At 36.0% G+C, this 20,110-nt stretch overlaps 1 protein-coding gene across 10 annotated transcripts in view; it reads right to left on the bottom strand.

Annotated features, from left to right (window-relative positions):
- Positions 1 to 20,110, bottom strand: part of REPS1 (RALBP1 associated Eps domain containing 1) — a 61,339-nt gene that overhangs the window by 2,779 nt on the left and 38,450 nt on the right. For 2 of the 10 annotated variants that reach the window (XM_048297165.1, XM_048297171.1), the window contains exons 9-18: positions 17,174 to 17,313; positions 12,414 to 12,494; positions 9,371 to 9,458; positions 8,486 to 8,587; positions 6,936 to 7,008; positions 4,564 to 4,682; positions 3,720 to 3,784; positions 2,495 to 2,680; positions 1,198 to 1,293; positions 417 to 565 (exon numbers count right to left, since the gene is read on the bottom strand). In XM_048297165.1, the coding sequence (XP_048153122.1) occupies positions 417 to 565; positions 1,198 to 1,293; positions 2,495 to 2,680; positions 3,720 to 3,784; positions 4,564 to 4,682; positions 6,936 to 7,008; positions 8,486 to 8,587; positions 9,371 to 9,458; positions 12,414 to 12,494; positions 17,174 to 17,313 (1,099 nt within the window). The remainder of the gene's footprint in view (positions 1 to 416; positions 566 to 1,197; positions 1,294 to 2,494; positions 2,681 to 3,719; positions 3,785 to 4,563; positions 4,683 to 6,935; positions 7,009 to 8,485; positions 8,588 to 9,370; positions 9,459 to 12,413; positions 12,495 to 17,173; positions 17,314 to 20,110) is intronic. The other 8 variants (XM_048297175.1, XM_048297166.1, XM_048297167.1 and 5 more) reach the window with 8 other exon arrangements.

Genomic DNA, 20,110 nt, shown 5'->3' with positions numbered 1-20,110 from the left:
AAACTTGTCATGATCAACTTTCTGAAGGCCCAGCACAGCGAACCACATTCATGTACCTCAAAGTGACTACTGCAACAGAGTACTTCCATGCTAGGACACACAGACTGCACTTTTTGGACTGTTCATAGCAACCATTTAAAATTAAACACCACATCTTAATACTTCCACCACTTATTTCCAACATACTTGCAGAAGTTAAAAAGAGTTCACACTCCAAAATTCAAAATCTCTTAAAAGTCTCCCAGTAGTAGATGCTTTGGGATGACCTTCTTTAAAAACCAAAAACCTTTAAAATTGTTGAATTAATCTAAATTAAACAGAATGAAATTTTTTGCAACTCCTGGAACAGAAAGTGTGTATGCTGTTTAAATGTAAATTTTCCAGTAACAGATGTATTTATATACTTCTTGGGTTACCTAGGAATAGATGGCTGTGAAGCAAGAACAGCAGCTATGACACCTGTTTTCTGTGTATGTTCCTCAGCTTCGGGTCTTAGCTCATCTTCTGATTTTAATCTTCTACGAATAGGCTTCGGTGGTGGAGCAAGTGGGGTAGTGCCTTTACCCTGAAGAGGGAAACACAGCCTATAAATTCTCTGAAACTACACTTTATTTGGATTATAACCTGGTAACTTGTGTTTCATATTCAGTTACTGAGGCAACTGAATTTACAACCCATCAGGTATTTGCTGATGGACATCTAGCTGCATTTTCATAGAGTCTGGAAAAAACCTGAAGTACTAAATCCTACCACATGGTGAAAGGCCAGTAAGTTGCTACACACTGACAAATAACTGTGCAAGCAGAAACACCTCCATACAACTGAGTACTGTAAACACGTACAACTGAGTACTGTAAACACACAGCAACTCAGAGAACACTTTCCCCCCAGTAATTATATGTCTGTAACCAAATAAAAAGCTACTGTTAATCAAGTTCTGCACTAAACATTTTGATCTGTTTAAAAATTCTGAAGTTACAAGTATCTTAATTTTCTGCTGTCTCAAGAATAAATCTAATCATCATCATCTGCTGCTGCAAAAATTTACCATACACATGCCTATTTCAAGCACCTACTGGGCCTAAGATAACTGGGTTCAACTGGACACATATAAAACTGCTGTTGCAAATCAAAACAGACATTTAATGTCATATACATCAGACAACTGCGCTCTTCTTCCAAGGGTACTTTGCATACCGCACTAGTGGGGACATTAGCAGGTGCTTTGTCGTCAACTCTTCCATCTGCTTTGGCAACTCTAAGAGAACTTGCAGATTCAGAGGGCTTTTCAACCTAAAGGAATATAAACTGTATTTAGAAATCTGCTTCTTAACAAATATTTCATTTGGCAACAACTGGAATAAAAAGTATCCTGTGTTTTGATATGTGAATAGAGTTAACACCTAAAACTCTAGTTCAATTCCCATTTAGAAACACAAGTCCCATGTCCTGAGGCACTGTATAGCACAAAAGAGGCCGTGGCCTGATCACAAACTGCTACAGCTGTTTCTGCTATTACAGTACCACCGTTATCTATCTGTCACTGCCAAAGGTTAATCCCTCCAATGGAACACATTGTGACTGTTCCCCATCCACCTCAATGCAAAACAATCACCAAGCTTAACCTAAGCAGTTTTCAGTGGCAGCTTAAGCTACCACAGCTGGTTTTGCAATGAGGTACATGGAGAGTGCTCAAATGGGTCTGTGTCACTGACCTTCCTGAACACGGGAAGAAAGAACATGCTGCTGACAGCTGGGAGAACTTTAAAGCACCACAAGGACTTTTTCAAGTGAGGATGCAGAAGTGTCCCAGAGAACTTACAATCTGGATAAAAGCTATAAATTATGAAAGGAGAGCAAGAAGTAATTTCTGCAATAGCAGCTAGCTATGACATTAACACTAAGGCTTCCAAACTTTTAAGTCCTATGTCTGTAGCAGAAAACAAGGTTTTGTAAACATCTTTAATGATAGAAGGATGCCAGAGCTCTATTTCCTTTAGCTGTTTGTCCAATGACTTTGAAGAAAAGCAAAGTAATGGAATTTTAGCAGATGTTCACAATACTTGACAGTCATCTCCTTTATTAAGGCGTGTCTTTATTAAGACATGATTTTAAAATTACCAGCTAGTCATTTGGAAGGCTGGCAAGAATGAGCAGAAAGAAGGTTTTGCCTGTGCTAAGTCTCAAATGCACCAATGCAATTATGTTTGTGCCCATGTATGCTAATAAGCACAAAAATCTTTTCAATTATAATCAAGAACTGATACAAAAACAACTCCTTCTACCTAGGTGTTTGGTGATAACTAAGTAAGTGCTGCAGTGTGCAATGTAATTGCTTTCTAGCAATGGATTGAGACATCATAAAAAACCAAAACAGAACAAAAACCCAACAAACAACACACCACTGACACAAAACAGCAGAAATAGGTTTTAACAAAGTCTCATAACTGTTGGTGGTATTAACGAAATTGACAAGATCTTCCTTTCTACTCACCTGCAAGACTTCTGAGTGCGTTTCAATTTCATCTTCTTCCTCTTTGTTTACACCTGAAACAGCAAATGCCTCAAACTGGCTGAAGTCTGCAAAATTTGGCTGTTCTGGTATTTGTTGAGGTGAGGTACTGGTATGAGCTATTAGGCCTTCAGCATCCACTGGGCGATGCACATGAGGACCTGCACCCTGCAATAAAACAACAAAAACATTTAGGGACAGAATGTTAAAGATTATTTGCCTTTTTAGTGGACAAAAATTTATGTCCCATCAGTAGAACAATGTGCATCTCATGCAAGACATACATGGAGAAATATTTAAGAGAAAAGAAAGTTCAGATACGCTATTATCCAGAGAGTAAGACCAAAGAGGGATGTAATGCAGCACCAGCTAGACTCATTGAACAATAGATCTTTCTGCTGTGACAGAGCCAGCTGGGCCCTGAGGGCCTGATACAGACTTTTTTTCTGTCTAGTTTCATAGGGAAGCATGTAATCTTATGTCTGTCCTTGTACCCTCCTTTCATCCCTCCAGATAATTTCTGAACCCTTGTATATGATTTCTGAATCACTGACTGACTTCAATTGCTGGTAACTCAGATTCTAACAAGCAACTGCTGGTGAGAAACAAAAAAGAAAAGAAATTTTATCTGTCCCATGTCAGATCTGCACAGCAGTTGAAGGATTCAGCTGGCTGAGACAAAAACCAAACCTTTTCAAGATGTGCTTTCTACCAAATCAGCTAACTGAAATCACTCAGACTGGGACTGCAAAGATCACCAAGTCTGTGACAAATGAAGAAGTGGAATCACTCCTTTTGGGAGCATGCATGTTACATAAAATTCTACCCTGTGCCAGACAAATAGAAGACAAACCCTTATTTTGCAAAACTCTGGAAGATGGCTTTTGCAGTCTTTGTTATGGTCTATGCACTAAACAGGAATAGATAATGAAATGTGAAAGGGTAACTTTTCTTTCCTTTATACAATTCAGAGCTCCAGAGGCACTCATTCCTCCTCAGTATCTACTATCTATCTGGTTCAACTAGAAGCATTTTTTTATTCAGGAAATACTAACATTTGGCTATAGTCTAAGTTTTGCCATCATTCACATCCTGGTGCTTTCAAAAATATATCAAGCAATGATAGTCATTTTAGAAATAAATTATAATTCAGTTATATAAAAATAATGCACCAAGTTAGAATATGATTTTTCAGAAGTGAGATCACCTGTGAAGGCTGTGGTCTTGGAGGCACTGCAGGGGGATAGGCAACAACCCCAGCCTGTTGCTGTCCTGTAAAAGATGCATCACATTTGGCCAAGATTGTTACTTTGTACATTACAGTGCTATCAAATTTTCTTAACTGTCAACATGAAGAAATGTTGCATTTTGCCCACATATAACCTGTCACATTGGGGCTCATAACTGTATTGTCACCTCCTTTCAAACTGGCAAACAGACAAAACCAGGATTAATCAGAACATGGATCTTATCCTTTCCTTTGTTCCAGCTCAAAGTACAGACATAGTCACTCTTCTGGTTTTAGTATCTTAGTCTTTTTTTTTTTTTCCCCCTCTTTATAAGCTCTTAAGATTTTCTCATACTTTGTGATCCTGAATTTAAAAGTACTGACAAGTCAGAAGTCCAAAAAAACTCCTTAAGCAGAACAGGAGAAGTGACATTTAATCATTTCCTCTGAAGTCAAATACTAAATACCCATCTCTAATACATCTGATTCCAAAAAGACTCCCCTTGAAAATTTACTGGCAGATGCAATTCATTGGATGTGGGTATACAGCCAGAATATTCTTTCTTGACTTTGCTTCCCACATTCATCCAAAAAACTAGAATGCCAAAATTCAGAATTGACTTCTAAATTAGCTACTTAAGTAAAGTGCAATATAAATTTTAATACAAACAATACAGTAAGAGTGACAACATTTTCAAATTTTTATGCAGAAGCAATGCTTTAAAAACCAACTCTAAATTGCTCCTCTGAGAAAAAAAACATTGTCTGCTTCAGGAATACACGTGCTGAAAAATAATATACACTCAGAACACGGCATATGTACCTGGGGTAACTGAAAAGGATCTGTTCATATCTAAAGACGATGACCGAGAATGAGAAGCATGAGGCCTTGGAGGGGGTGGTGGTGGTGCAGCATTATCTGGAGATGTTCCTGAATGTGATCTGCAAAACACATAAGCTTCTGTAGTGATTTTAGGTGGCTACAACAGAACTAAAAATCAAAAGTTCTTCAAAGCATGCAATTAAAAAAACAAATTTGACAGAGGTAAAAAAGCCTGATTGCCACTCATTTTCAAGATTGCCAAATTAGTTTTAAACTTCCAGTATTCTTTGATTTTACAACTATTTTTATATTTCCATTTACTTAAATATCCCGTATCCAAATTATTCTTGTATTATCACATGTAATTTATGTTTGGGAAACCAACAGCTTGACACACATCCCAAACAATGATAGTTCAGGAACAGAGAATACTAAATATGGTAATTTCATCTTAATTTTTAAGATGTAGGCAACATCCTGTTTAGGTTAAATGGGGTAAGTTCAATTTCATAAAAGAAGAATATTGAGTTTCTGTTGGACCTGCCTCCATGTATATTGAGCTCAAGAAGTATTTCAGTGTATGAGACAGCAATTCAATTCTCTGCCTGAAATTTTCCAAATCTATGTACTTGGCAGAATCTTCAGAAATTTTGAGTCATTCTTGGGTAGGATCACCATCTAGTGGATACCTGTTGCAAATTCATGGAGAACACATGCAGAAAGGATAGAAGGATAAATTACTGCAATAAGTGCCATTTAAGTGGGATTTATTGTATACGGAATTTTTGTACAATTCCTTTTAAAATGTTTGCAGAAGCTTCCTAACTAGTCTAATTTGAACAAGACAGATTTACTGAATCACTGACATGAATACAGCTGCTTTTCTATTCAACTTGTGATAAAATCTTTTCTATGACTGACCTCTGCAACATTCTTCTGTAACTACTGTTAAGATGTAAACTAGGAGAGGTAAAAGGTACCCAAATTACATGCAAAACCAGGAACTCCTGGATGTTTAAGTCCAGACAGAAAACTGAGTTATCACAACAGAAAAGTTTATTTTCTTAATATATTCTCTATGGCAATGCTTCTGTAACACTGTGTAACTCTCCGGCTGATGAAATTAGAATCTAATTATACTGACTCCTTGGGTCATCCCTCTAGCTACTACAGTAAAAAAAACCACAAGTAGAATTAAAAACAGGAGAAAGTGGTTTAAGGACAATTCTGAAGTATCATTATCTGACACAGCCTTGTCAGTTTTTGCTTCTTGAAAATACAAAGAAGTAGTTTTGACTAATGGTAGGAATAAGGACAATGTCATCTCTATACAAAATTGCAATTGGTAGAAGAGATGCCAGTGGAAGGAAGTAGAAGGGTAAGTGGGACAACAAATTTCCTGTGTGCATACTGCCACAACTAACAGGTCAGGACAGAAGCTCCCTGTGCCATAACGTGGGAACTCATCAGAAAGCTTCATTCATCAGCACAAGTTCAGCAAGAGAACCCAACCCAAAGAGGAAAAGAACATGTTGAAACCATCATGTTGATAGTGCAAAAACATACATAAAAGCACAACAGAATCACATTTTCCATTAAGTAACAATGGAGGAAAGAATTTTTCAAGCTGCTGTACTGACAGGCAAATGGAAATCTTTCTTTGCTACTGAAGTCACCCTAATTATTTTTGTTTTGAGACTTACCTCTGAAACTGATTGTAAGATGGTTAATGGCATAGCTGGTTTTAATCCTATTCAGGCAGATTTAATGGGAACAATTAGCACCAGCTAGTACAGCACATTCTCTTATGTGAAATTATGCAGTTGTTTTGTGCTTGCATAGCTTTCTTCAATCCCTTCATTTGCACTGGGCCTATGACTGCTCTTTATTTTATATAAATCCATTATTAAAAGAGATTGAATCACTGCCATGGTATTCCTAATTTGTGCTTAATTCTTCTTTTAGGCTACAGTGTTGTAACATTCTTCCAATAATGCCTAATGGATATTTTTAAAAATACAAAAAACTGCTTTCAAGTAACAGCATGGTCTCATGTACTTACATTCCCTTGTGTTTAAGGGGAAAGTATTAAGATTTCTGACTGAACATGGAGCTTCACATGGAGCACTCGATTGCCAATCTCAAACAAATTTTTAGACAACTTTCCTTTTTTAATTTTCATTTTACACACTAACAAAAGCAACATACATTGTTAATGCATTAGAAAACAGACTGTCTCCAGATTCCTGAGTGTTAAAGTAAGGAATCTATTTTGCCATCGTTTTGTAAGCTAGTTGTCAAATAACCAGGAGCTGAGAACACGCTTCTTTAAACACCTTTTACTTATTTTTTTCAGTTGCTGCTCTACTGACCGTTGCCGTGTTACAGAATTTCCAATTTGCTCTGGATCTGAAGTGTAAGAGTCCGAACTGCTGTAACCATCTGCTGGGAAAAGAAAGTACAGTTTCATATTTGCTTTGCATCATTAGCATACCCTAACAGACAGAAGTAACAAATAATTTCAAATATCCAACTTGTATTGTTAAAGAAAGGTGTATGTCCTTGTATTGCTTCCCTGTAAGGTATCATCTGGTCAAGATTCAAAGTCTTCGAGTCTGAATAATTGAAGGATGAAATACAAACCAACTCCACTCACCCAACACTATCAGTTGTTGGTTACTACTGGCATGTACTGAAGAATAAACAATGACAGTAACATTGTATTTAAAATAAAAAATACCAGTTTTATGAACGATAAATTTTTAAACACTTGATTCCATCAATTCAACAACCTAGTGAACATGAGTAAGGGACATCCAAGGGAAAAAAAGCAAGGGGTAGGACATGCCTGATTTTAGATGTGCTGGAGGATTGTCACCAACCTTAGAAACCAGAAAAAGGAAAGGGTATGTACAGTACACAGATGAACGCACAGATTAAGCTACACTTGGACAAGGAAAAGAGAGCACCAAAAGGCTCTCGAACTTAGATCCTGTACACAGTAGTAGATCCACATTAAAAGACCATGCTTGCTCATTCTTTCTTTTGCAACTGCTTAGTGAAAACAGAACTCTGCTTGAAAAGTGAGCCTCAGACATGGTCAGGACACTGGTCAGAACGAAGTATGCCACTGAAACACAGTTCACAAGAGAAGCAAAACACTGCAAGAAGGTACTTTCTAAATTCCTCCTGTATTACAAACCAATCAAAATACTTCTGGTCTTACTAATGCAAAGGACTTAAAATAACAAGTTCTTTAAACTTTATTTTTACTGAAGAAAAGTTCCCACCTTGAAGAAAACAAAAAAAAAGAATCTCAGAAACACTCCAGAGATTCATTCAGGCTACATATAATCTTGGACCTCTCTCAGTATTAGACAAGTGGACTAATCAAATCAAAATAATGCAACATGCTTTGGACACAAGAGATACTGAAAATTGAAAAGGCTATTAGAAGGAAATAAACACTTGAAAAGCTGTACTAAAAATAGAATGTAGACGTCTGTTATATTTTCTTAGTAGCTAAACCAGATTAATTTTGTGGTCAACACATTTTCAGAAAACATGTTGTTACATGGTTTGGAGGAAGAACAATCAAATGCTACTTAGTCAATTCCACTTCATGTACATTAAATTTTTCATTCTAGGATTAAAAGAGAAAACAGAAAGATGGAAAAGAGCTGACAAAAATGAACTTTCTTGAGCACATAGGGTAGAAAAACAACTCCAGTGACATCAGTAGAACTTTCTTAATTACTAATTCTAATGCATACTTTATATCAGAAATGTTTCTGTTCTTAGGATAAGTTTATCTCATCTTAGAGCCGCTACTGTCCAGCCAGTTTTCATTCACTGAGGGATATATGAGATCTACATTTTGTGTAATGTAAGAAGTAAGATCAGAAAGCACTTTGATACTTACTAACTGTATTTCCAGCTGTAAATTTTACAGATGAACTCATTTTATTTTCTTCTGGGAGATCTGATGGTTTCACAAGTAGTGGGCTAGTAGGGTTAGCATGATCTAGATGGGAAACAAATCTAAATAAATGAACTTAATCAATCTAGCCTTTATTTCTGGTGCCAAAGCTTTACATTGGTTTTCTGCCCTTTTCTAAGTGCTGCACTTGAGACTAAAATTGGTGTATTTTAACTCAGAAATAACACTATTACAATGTAAAACTTCAATTTCTCAGCATTAAGAGCTGTGAATCTTCAGCTATTTACAAGGCCAAAGAAATGTGTTGTTGATACTATTTATTCTCTTATGCTGAAGACTCTGCATGAGTTCCATGACTTTAGGAAATACTGGCACAGAACTGTAAATTAAGATCCCTCTATTCCTCAAGAAAATGCATCAAACCACCTTGCTTATTATTGGCCAGAGTATTAAAAAAACGCCTGCCAATGCTTCCAATAATAAATTCACTACTTCTGACCGCAGTAGAACAAGCTTTATGAATGCAGGCTATGATCTCCATGTTGAGTCTCCTTCAGTATTTAACAAGGTAACCCAGACATTCTCCTGGAGGTCCAAACCCAATTTTTATCATGATGCTCCTGAACTACTCTCCAAGTAACAATCTCCTAGAGATGGTAAAATCCTCACTGTAGCAAATGGCTGATTCAATCTCTGCACTTACCTGAACAGCAATTCTTAACTCGGAGCACCTCAGTAATGATTCTCGTTACAACTCCAGATACATTCATCTTTCGTGAAGAAACAACCTAACTATGTTCAAGGAAGTGAAGCCAACTCTAATTGTACAAAACTTCCCCAAATTAGTAGCAAGAGAAAATATCCTACCACTTCCAGTTCTTTTAAGCTCCATTTCCTGCATGTGGATTTTGCTTGGAGTCATTCTTATAGGAACTGGGTGCACAATTGCAGTGTCCTGTGGAAGAGATCACAGTTATGTTAACCTAGTTTAAATCACTCTATTAGGAGTCTCTGACACCATGTGAAATTTGGATTTTAAACAAAATTTCACAGATTTAGTTTATCTGCACAGTTCCAGGGAATTGAATATACCCATAAAACAAAAACTCCCTAAGCTGTAGTCTCTGTAATGATAACTTAGCTACTTTTAAAGGGCACTAGAATATGTTTCTATAGGTAACTTCAAGTAGGACCTGAATTTTACCAGATTTCCACCATTTTTGGCACATCAGACATCTGGTACTTTGAGCATATCTTCAAAATAATTTTACAATTTAAATACTGACTCCTCAACTTTACTTACAATGCCTCAAAAAATAATGGCCTCTCTAAACAGTATGAGTAATGCCTGATGAAATAGGACTTCATTGTAATTTCAGGTATTTTCTGGAGTCTTTAAAATAGCAAAAATCTTCTAACCTTCAGTATAATAAGCCCTATGGAACATACCTCTAGATGGGCATTAGCCTTACACTTAGGCATTTGTCATTCAGACCAGGGGCTCCATTTAAAGTACTTTATAGACAATAATTTCCATTTGGTTTGGAGACTGACTGCAGACACCTTAAAAAAATCTCGAAACTCAGAAGTAGCCTGAAAATGCTGAGTAGCTCCTCATGGCTGTCTGAGGATTTTTTACTGTCATCTATATTCAGAATATACAAATGGGTAAGCCAATGACAGTGCAAGAACACCCCCAGTTATATTCCATCCTAGAAATAACAAGAAGTTTCAAAACTACCCTTGTATCAGAATTTAATCTGTTCTAACTACTCAAGTAGATCAATTTCACTAGGTGTAATACATCTACATTGGTATTTTCTGAAACTATTTCAATGACTTTCACTACCCTTGTTGCAAACAAACTTAAAACCACTTTCTAGTCACAGCTCAAACACTCTTGTTGCAGGAAGCTTTTAGGAATAGTTACCACTTTAAAATATACTGCTTTTTTCCCCCTCTGTAATGAGATTATCATGCAAAGATCACTTCTGCTGCGGCTACTTCAGACCTCTGCTGCACTCTAATGTGCAGCTGTACAGAAGTCATGCCTCAAATAGTTAAATAGATTTTACATAATGCATTAATTTACATAATTAACCTAATTTTACATGAAACAACATGTTACCAACTTTGACCTATAAAAGGCATATTATGCTCCCCTACTAAGGGATAAATTTACTGTTGTACTCTTTCCACTTACTTTTTACCTCCAAAGCAGCTACTTTTCCAACTAAAAAAGAACTGGTCTGTGAATTTACTCTTTAGATAGTTATTAACAACTGCTCGAGAAAGCTGATTTTCTCTCCTCTTGGGAAGCAGTAGTTCCATAAATCATTTCTATGCATCACTACTGAAAATGCTAAAACAAAAAGTTTGCCTTCAGCTAAATGAAAATTTGTCATGAATTGTTCTTATTTTAATAAGGAAAACAAAGACTCTTACCCCAAAGTCTGTTACCTTAGCAAGTAACAAAGATGCTCACCATTCTTTTCTAGACTATAAGCATTTCAAGAAAAGGACTCAAGAATGTGATTGGCCAGGAAAAAATCTTGCATTCCCAGTGAATTTCTCTTTATACCTACACAGAAGCATATACTCTGTACAAGAGTTTTTCATATACCATCACTGCTCTACTTTTCAGATTATCAACATATGAAAAAATTCAAACCTCAGATTCCTGTCATTTGCTAATTATGTGTGAAAATAAATTACAGTCTTATTGTGGAAACAAGACAGTGCTAGCTTGTTACTGTCAAGCATTATACACAGTAAGTAACAACTATAAACTGATTTACATTGTTTACCTCATTAAAACAAAAATACAGTATATTTAAAACAAAATCTCAGATCAAAGAAGGCTGGGTTTTGCTTTACATAGGATATTTTCACTTGATTTGAAAGTTTGCTAAAGGTTAATTCTGAGCATGGGGAATAGTGCAGTTTGAATTCTAGCTTTCAGCATCTAGAAATGCTATTTCTACATGAACATCAGAGTTAGCTTTGACACTGGAGCTCTGAGGTATTGAAAATGTATGTATATTTATGTACTGTATCTTTTCAGAAGTGACAGGTTTAACAGTAAAAGCAGTTAAATGTGTATTATGTACACCTATTATATTTTGTTACAGAGTCACATGGACACCAACACTGTAATTAATTAAATTAAAATGGACACTCAGTGGTAATTAACGATGTAAAAAAAGCAGGATGAAAGCAGCAGCTAAATACTGCATTTCTAATGCATTTCAGAACTGCTTTAATGTCACATGCTGAAAAGCTTAAAACCAGCAGAACTTGAAACACTGTAGTTTATTTCTGGCTACCAAACTTGGCAAGATACTTAACTACATAATCCTTCAGAGCGCTCCTCACTGAGTAAAGCCTTAGAACACCACAGGTTTAGCTGGAGAACTACTAAAAGCCTTATTAATAAGTAACTTGGTAAAAACATTTGGAATATGAAATACCACACCCATTAAAGCCCAGTAGCTTTTTTTCACAGAAGTTGGCACTGGTTTTGTGCAAATCAGGCTCTGCAACTTGAAAAAACCAAAACAACACCGAAGACAAAATCTACAGCAGAACTGGTTTATCACAGGGCATGGCCCTTGCATTGACTTACACATTTTTTCAAAAAAACATTATGTTTAAATTATTTGTGTATGACAGATTTTGACAGCAGTGTTGTATTAGGTCAAAATCAACAGGAAAAAAAGTATTCTTTGCAATCAGAGATTAAGCAGTACTAGAAAATTTATGTTCCGAAAATAAGCAAACAAGCTGAGAAGCCTGCCACCATTCCCCAAAATGCAGTCCATGGAATCATGCATAACAGCTAAATACAATGAATGGAAATTCAGTGTTAATAAAATTAATTTCAAACAAGCAAGCTAAGTGATTGACTTACAGGATCAGCTGGTGCAATGTTAGAATCAAATTGGGTCAGAGTTTGTGAGCTTGAAGAGCGTTCGCTAAATGTCTCCCACTGCTGAACAGACAGAGGAGAGAAGTCAGCATGATGAGGAAGATGGGAGTAAAAGATCACTGAGGAGATTTAGCATAGTAGTTCAGAGGTTGCACTGGAAAGTACTGTATTTGCACAGGAGAGTACGTCACTTGGGAAGCACACTAATATATATTAAGCATTTCTATTTCAGTCTGAGATTGTTTCGGAACCAAGTTTGTTATCTGTCAATATTAATCTTTACATTCAGATTTTCTAATGAAGATACAGGTGCACAGGCAACCCAGAAGTACCTTCAGAGTTCATGGTTGCCAATGAACACCATACAAGGAAAAGAACTGGTTAAGCCATTTGTATACTTTATTATACTTATTATATTTATACTTTTATTCGTATAAAAATCAGAGACACATTGTGTGCATTTGTAGACATAAAATCCACAGAAAGGTTCCTCAGCTTTGTTGCTGCCAAGTTTCAAACATATTTGGTAAATGCTGATTTTCTTACAAAATCCCAGACAAATGAACAGTGAGCAGAGTACTCCAATCACACCAGTTTAGCTTGCCAGTGCAACCCCCAAGAAGTGATTCTAAGCTGTAAAAGAGCATTTTCACAAGTCTAAATCACTGACAAGGCAAAGAATTAAATTCAAACATACTGTTGTGATTGCTAAGAGCAAATAAGTCAATTTCTGAACAATTTTATAAGATATGGGCATGCTGTATCAATACATGGCTGTCAAGAATCCTCATGCAAACTGAGTCAAGTTACAAGACCCACAAGTGGATCAACAAAGCACCAAAATATATTAAATTAGTCTGTGATCTGGAAACCAGATTAAAAATCACACCAGGAATGCTGAACTTGTTATATTTTGGCAAAATAACAAGTAAATATCAAGCATGTTTCAAACACTACAAATACACGTTTCAAAAACTAAAAAAAAAAAAAATTTAGCGCTCATAAAATTTGACAAAAGTTATGTTAGTTTAGCTGTGGAAACTATTTGGGTGTTTGAGTCTACGACCCTGTGGGTCCTTTCCAACTCAGAATATTCTGTGTGTGATATTCTTGTCCCATCTCTATAGGTAAATAAATCTAAATGATTCCAGAAGATATAGGACAAACTATATGGTGTTAGCCAACCTAATCTCATGTTCTCCTCTACACCAAACGATATTCACTGAAAAGCCTGTATGTGAACCAGGTATAAAACAGTTATTTCAGAAATAACTTCTTAAGGAAATTCCCAAATAACTGTTTACAATCAGATGAAATTCAGAAAAATATTAACTAAATTTGTAAGTGCTGTCATGTGTGGTAAAAATTCTTGTAGAAAAAGAGCCTTATCTCCTCATTTCAAACTTTAAATTAGGGCAAAGATTATGGAATTATTCATATGGGCGCAGGTATTTTTTCTGGTTGTTTTTTCTTGTTGTGGTTTTCTCTTGGTTTGAAGTTTTTGTTTGTTTGTATTTAACACAGAAAACTATCCTCTTCATGGACAGAACCTAACAAAACCTTTTTAGTAAGCATTCCAAACTGCTCTGTCCCTGTTTAATACTCCCCATATTAAACAGTTCATCTCTGTGTCACTCCCTCCTTCATGAAGGGGCAGCATTGCAAGTAGTTTGGAGATACACAAATCTGTTAGTGAGCCAGTTTTTACTAAGTCAGAAATTTAATGGCCAAGTTCTGACAGCCTTTCTCCTGATTTGGCCTCTTGCATTTGCACAGCTGCTCATTTTCACGAAACGTATTAATATTTATTTTAGGTCTACCACTACCCTTTTAAACTTGATTTGGCCAGTGGCTTCACAGTTACTACTGAGACTGGCAAACAGACCATTTGATTACAGAACTATTGTTAATTTTTTAAAAATTCCATAGGGCATACAGCACTTACATTATAGTTAAGATAAATGGTAGAATATTATTTGTTACAGATGGATGCTTAATCTATTTTACTGTACTGCTCTGAAGCCAAACTGCAGGTACCTTTATTACTTGTCCTTGGGCTCCCTAGCTGGACACAGACAGATAAACACCAACTGACTGCTCTAGGAAATATGCTGTTGTGCTCCATCCTGAAATACTACCAGAAGCCAGCTACTGCTAATTCCCTTGTTAAAAGAAAGCTAGATATATTAAGAATCTACTGGACTGCATCTCAAACTCTGCAAAATTTAAAAGCATTGACAGGGTAAAACTCATGCTAGCTAAAGCTAAAGTATGTCTTCTACCACTGCAAAAATGTTTTTAAATTACTTTCAAAAGGTTAATTACAGGAAACTAAAACTCACAGCAACCTGAACTATTATGAGCAGAACATCAAGACATTTGAAACATGGTGTAATAGTTGTGAACTTAAAAGCAAATCTCCTTATCTGTGTTAAAGCTAATATGACGGCTGCATGACACTAGACAGTTCTCAACAAAAAAATTGTGTAGGCTTTTCAATTATTTTAAGCTTCCAGAACTAAGTGCTCAGCCTTGAGAACTGGATGGAAAGGATGTCTGAAGTGAGAAAGAAGTGATGAGGGAAGAGATGAGAATGTGAAGCACATAGTAATCAAAGTTAGGTAGATTTTCATGGTGCTCTTTATTCTGAAGTTTTAAACTGATGCCTTGGTCTTTACTTGGGAGCCTCCAGTAACTCAGCCTGGCAACTGCATTCTATAAATCAACTATGAGCTAGCAAGAACAGACTAACCAACAGTTTTGAGACTAACAGGATGAGACTGCCTGGAATGACAGATAATCAAAAGATGCAGAGATTTTAGAAACAATTCATTTGTTGATGACACTTATAAGAGGTTGAAAGAGGAAACAATTAGACTGGTGCCTGCAGCAATACCAGAAATTTTTTCATGGAATTAAAACCTTGAGGACTTTGACCTGACTCATGCTGAAAAGAAAATGCTGAGAAGAAAGAAATGTGCACAGCAACACATCTGAAAAATCAGAAATTCCTTTGTGTTAGAACAAAAAACTAAACATTTAGTTCAACTCTTATTTTAGTACAGTTAGTATCCAGTAGTATAGTACTGTGAGAACTTTTTGAAACCTCTTAAGTTTTAGCAGACTTTCAAAAAGAAAATACCACCTTATCTATGTGAATGGATAGTCAGTTTCATAAGACAAGATTCTGGCTGACAGAATTGTAATTCACATTTTTCCACTAGTGGAATTATCCTATTCAACTGTTTGAGTTGCATTAGACACTGAAGGAATCTGTTCAATTATCATGCAGGTTACCAAATGATTAGCTTAGTAAATCTTTACTGAAAACACAAGGGAATGTATCTGTGCAAATTTTAATGCAGATGCAGACATTTACAGCTTTTTAGCAACAACGGAATGAATATCTGCTCCACCTCCCTCTTAAAACATAGCTTCCTACCAGCAGTCTTGAGTCACTCGGTCAAACAGGACAACTAAGAATCACTAAATAATTTCCAACATTTTTTTATTTGGTAAGGATGTGACTATAAGGCTAGCATTTGCCCTTATGAGGAACAGCAGACTTTATAAAATCCTTCCCTCCTGAGAACTGAAGGAAGCTTCCCCTGCTCCTAGCTTTAATCCTAAAAATGTGCTTATTTTCCGCTTCATGCTGACTTTCCTTTTGTTTGTCTAAATCTTCTACTACCAATTTTCTATTCACTTGAAGTCTAATGAAGAAAGAAAAAAATCCACAAAAAGCTCTTTTAATAGAAGGTAAGACTCAGCTACTGACAGAACTATCTTACATGTTAAAACAAGTTTTCAATTTCTACTGAGTCCCAGATAATCAAAAATAGTTTTCAAAAAAAAATTTCATTACTTTTTTCTCCCTCATAATGAAAAGTAAGCCTACATCATCTTTGTATATGGCTGCAGTCAGAAACTCATTGGAGGATCTGAAGTAGCTCTTAGAATAAAACATGGGTTTATTCTAAGTCAGAGGCAAAAATGTTAAAACGGAGCAACAAGTAAAATCTAGGACTCAATCCCTTACAGGCCTTTTAAGCAATGGACATTTGTAGGGAAAAAATAATATACAAAATACTGTTTGCTAACTTTCAAATTCTGACGAAATACAGCATTACTACAGAAGACCGCTTACATAGCAAATATGTATGCTTAAGGGTGATGAAGCAGAAGTACATAACAGTAACAATTTAAGGTTTAAATAAATTTAGCCAGTGGCTGGATTCAGACTCAACTCTGAGTCTCTGCTTCTGAAACAAACCCAGGGCTATGAATTCTCTATATTACTGGTGATATTTCAGGCTAAAATCACTTCCAGAAATAAGTCTCAATGTCCAGATCTGTCAGAAACTTATTCTGTAGTTTAGCAGAAGTGTTTGCTAAAAAACTTCTTCAGAGGTAACAAAAACCCCAACCAAAAACCTGCCCTAAATGAAAAAAAATCAGGAATTAATTCAGCTTTTCCAAAACAGGCTATGAGATAATTTTGTGATTAATATAAAGCTTAATCACCATTAATGACAACGTTTTAAATAGTAGCTCATCTCGCAACGAGACAGAAAAATAAGAATGAAAATAATTTTTTTACATTTTAACAGAAAACCTTCTTGTGTCTATTGTCCTGCTGTTTCATGATTTGTGATCAACAATTCACTTACGACAAATTATGGATGCGTATGAAATTTAGTTATTGACTGGCAATGAAATAACTCTTAGATAAAAGTGCTAACCTCACTGCTCTGATTCAATTCTGGCCAGGTCTGGTTTAGCGATGGCATTGATGGAGACTTGCTTGGAGGTGCTTCTGCTGGAGAGCCGGAGTAACCTACCTCACCAGTCTGTTCCCCAACTTCTGAAACGACAGGAATCACTATAAACAAAAATCATAAATTGCATTCAGTTTATTTTTAGAAGAGTTGCTCACATCTCATGGAAAGTGCAAAGTACCCTTTGTTTTCATCTTTTTCAAGTAAATACTTAGCAGCAGACAAAACCCAAAAAACCCAACAACTCTGATTAAGTTCAATACCCTGTTTATCAGGTACTACTCTTATTTTAAGGACGTTTCTGAAAATTAGACTTTGAAGATTACTCTGTACCATGCTATCTCCCAGCACTTCAGCTTTTAAATAGCTTTTTCAGATTTTGATTACATATAGAATTAAACAGTTTTTCTTACAGTATGAGAAAATAACTTCTATTTCGTTAATGGATGTTTATTACATCATATGTAAATATGTATTACATCATATGCACTGAGCATTTCATGTTACAGAACAAAATACTTCCTTGCATGAAAGTTCAGAGCAAAACCAGTATCTCAATGAAAACACACACAAAAAAAAATTGAAAACACATTAGGAAAACCATTCCCTTAGATTAGTCCCCAAAGAATATTAGTTTCAAGCCTCCTTACTAGAACAATGGTGTTTCCATTCACATTTTGCAAGCTGAGTAAATCTAGTAGCTGTCACATTGCCCTTACTAAATGTTCCTTTGGCACTGTTTAGTTTTCTTTCAAAGTAAATCTGAACAGCAGATTAAGCATTCTGCCTAACACAGCAAAATCCTGCTTACAATGTCTCCTATTCTAGATAGCACAATGCAAGCTAAAGCAAGGCATTGAGAGCCTCAAAAAACCTGAAAGTTCCAATTACAACTGTTCAGAGTATAAGTAACATGAACAGCTGAAAGAGTGACTGATAAGTAGCTAGACATATCAACATGATATCAGCAGTACACAGAATTAAAACTCTGAACAAGACAGAATACTAAACAAGAAAAAACTGGTTTAATTAAATCATCATTAAAAAGGACTGCTTCATGGGTATGTGATTGAAGATGACTGCCACAAGATGATGTTGTACCAAAAGTTAATTGAAATGTACAAAATGGATTGGTTTCAGGTTCCTAAAGAGCTGAACTCTGCAGCCTTCTCTTCTGCTAAGACAATATTCTGCCTGGCAATCTTCATTCAGAAGAAGTTAATAACAAATCCAATGCCAAATTGAACTGAAAACCGTTGAATACTTGAACAGTCAGTGGTGACCACCTGTACCTCTGAAAAGTAACAACCCATTATTGTCTCCAGACAGCAACAGGCACAGCCAAAACACTGAAGAGAAATTAATTGTGCCACCTTGAGGTCAGGGGCAACTGAGGTGCTACTAACAAGAAAAAAGCCACACAGAAAACATAACTCATCAGAATCTCAAAAGTCATGTAAACTTCCTTTAAATAGCCAGACATGAGGCTGTTTCTGTAATGTTTCCAAAATTATGCCCAGCACCTAGCATCTTGTACTGCTTTCCTCTAGGGAAAGCAATAAAAATAGGTTACATCAAGGTGTCATAAAGTCACCAAGTAATCAAGCTAACATGCTGTGGTCATTGTACACATAATAACATTCTAAGCCCAAAATATTATCCGTGGCAATATTTTGGAAATACATATTGCGTGTTAATTGCTCTGAAGTGTAATAAGAATAAAAATTTTCTATTAAGTTAAAAACCTCAAAATTCTCATTTCACTGACAGTACTCTAGCTAACTGAACTAAAAGTCAAAAGATAAGGCTGAAAGTTGTTGTGGATAGACTACACAGCTGCCTGTAATTCAAAGAATTCTGCAAATACCTCCACAAAACATGCATAAGACATTCCATGGAAAATTTTAAGGGTTAAATTAATTGTGTAAGACATAAGGCATGGCAGATTCTTTTTCTTACAAAGAAATGGCATTGCGGCAGCAAGCCAAACAAAAATTCACAGAAGAGCAAAACTTGCTTTTCAGCTTTTGTAAAGGTTGGTAGCTTTTATTAACAGAGATGAAATTGAGTTCAAAGGAATTACAATTCTGTAGAGATGTACTGCTGTACTAGGAAAATAACCAACTGTACAAATACTTAATAATACAATAAGTCTGTGCCATGTGAGAGAAATACGTATCTCTAGTCATGAAACCAGATGTAAAGCAAGACCATATCTCAAACAGGTTTGGAACACCTGCAGCTCGTCACATACTGGATTCACAGGGGCTGATGAGGGAGAGGCTGCCAGAGCAGCTCACAAGACTTCTTCCTCTCCAGTCTGAACACAGCCAGAGGGGGCAGGGAGCCCTCTGTTACTCCTCCTTCTGCTGGCCACTAGTTCAAAAGTCAAAATGGAAAAAAGCAGCACTTTTCAAGTGCAGAGGAATAGTGCAGAAGATTAATGGGAAACTTTCTAACAAAGGAACAGGATTAATAATGGCGCTGTTAACACTTTTGAAATAAAGTTTCCTATCTTGCACATTGTTTTCAAAGACATCCAAGCAATTCATCTTCTTCAACAGTTTGACTGCACATTATTCATATTGAGGCATGTCAGCAGAAGATCATCAACCATTTCTTTCTTTGACAAAGTTTTATCCCGTGCAAAAAGTGCACTCAAAAAGACACTCTGGTGTCACACTTTATAGCTTCTATTTCTAAGACAACTGTTGGAAGAAAGCTTTATTGAAATACAACTTTTACAGGAACTAAAAAGAAATACTATTACCAAAATTTAACTGGTTCATCTTTCCAGGCTGATTGACAGTCCTTAAGATAAACTCATATAATTCAGCATGTCCAATAGACAGACCTATCACTAACTTTCAAATTAGTAAATGTATACTGGAGATTTAGACT

The sequence above is a fragment of the Corvus hawaiiensis genome, chromosome 3 (assembly GCF_020740725.1).
Source record: "Corvus hawaiiensis isolate bCorHaw1 chromosome 3, bCorHaw1.pri.cur, whole genome shotgun sequence".
NCBI classification, from domain to species: Eukaryota; Metazoa; Chordata; class Aves; order Passeriformes; family Corvidae; genus Corvus; species Corvus hawaiiensis.
Note: the sequence above shows the minus strand (reverse complement) of the source record. Positions and strands in the feature narration are given on the sequence as shown.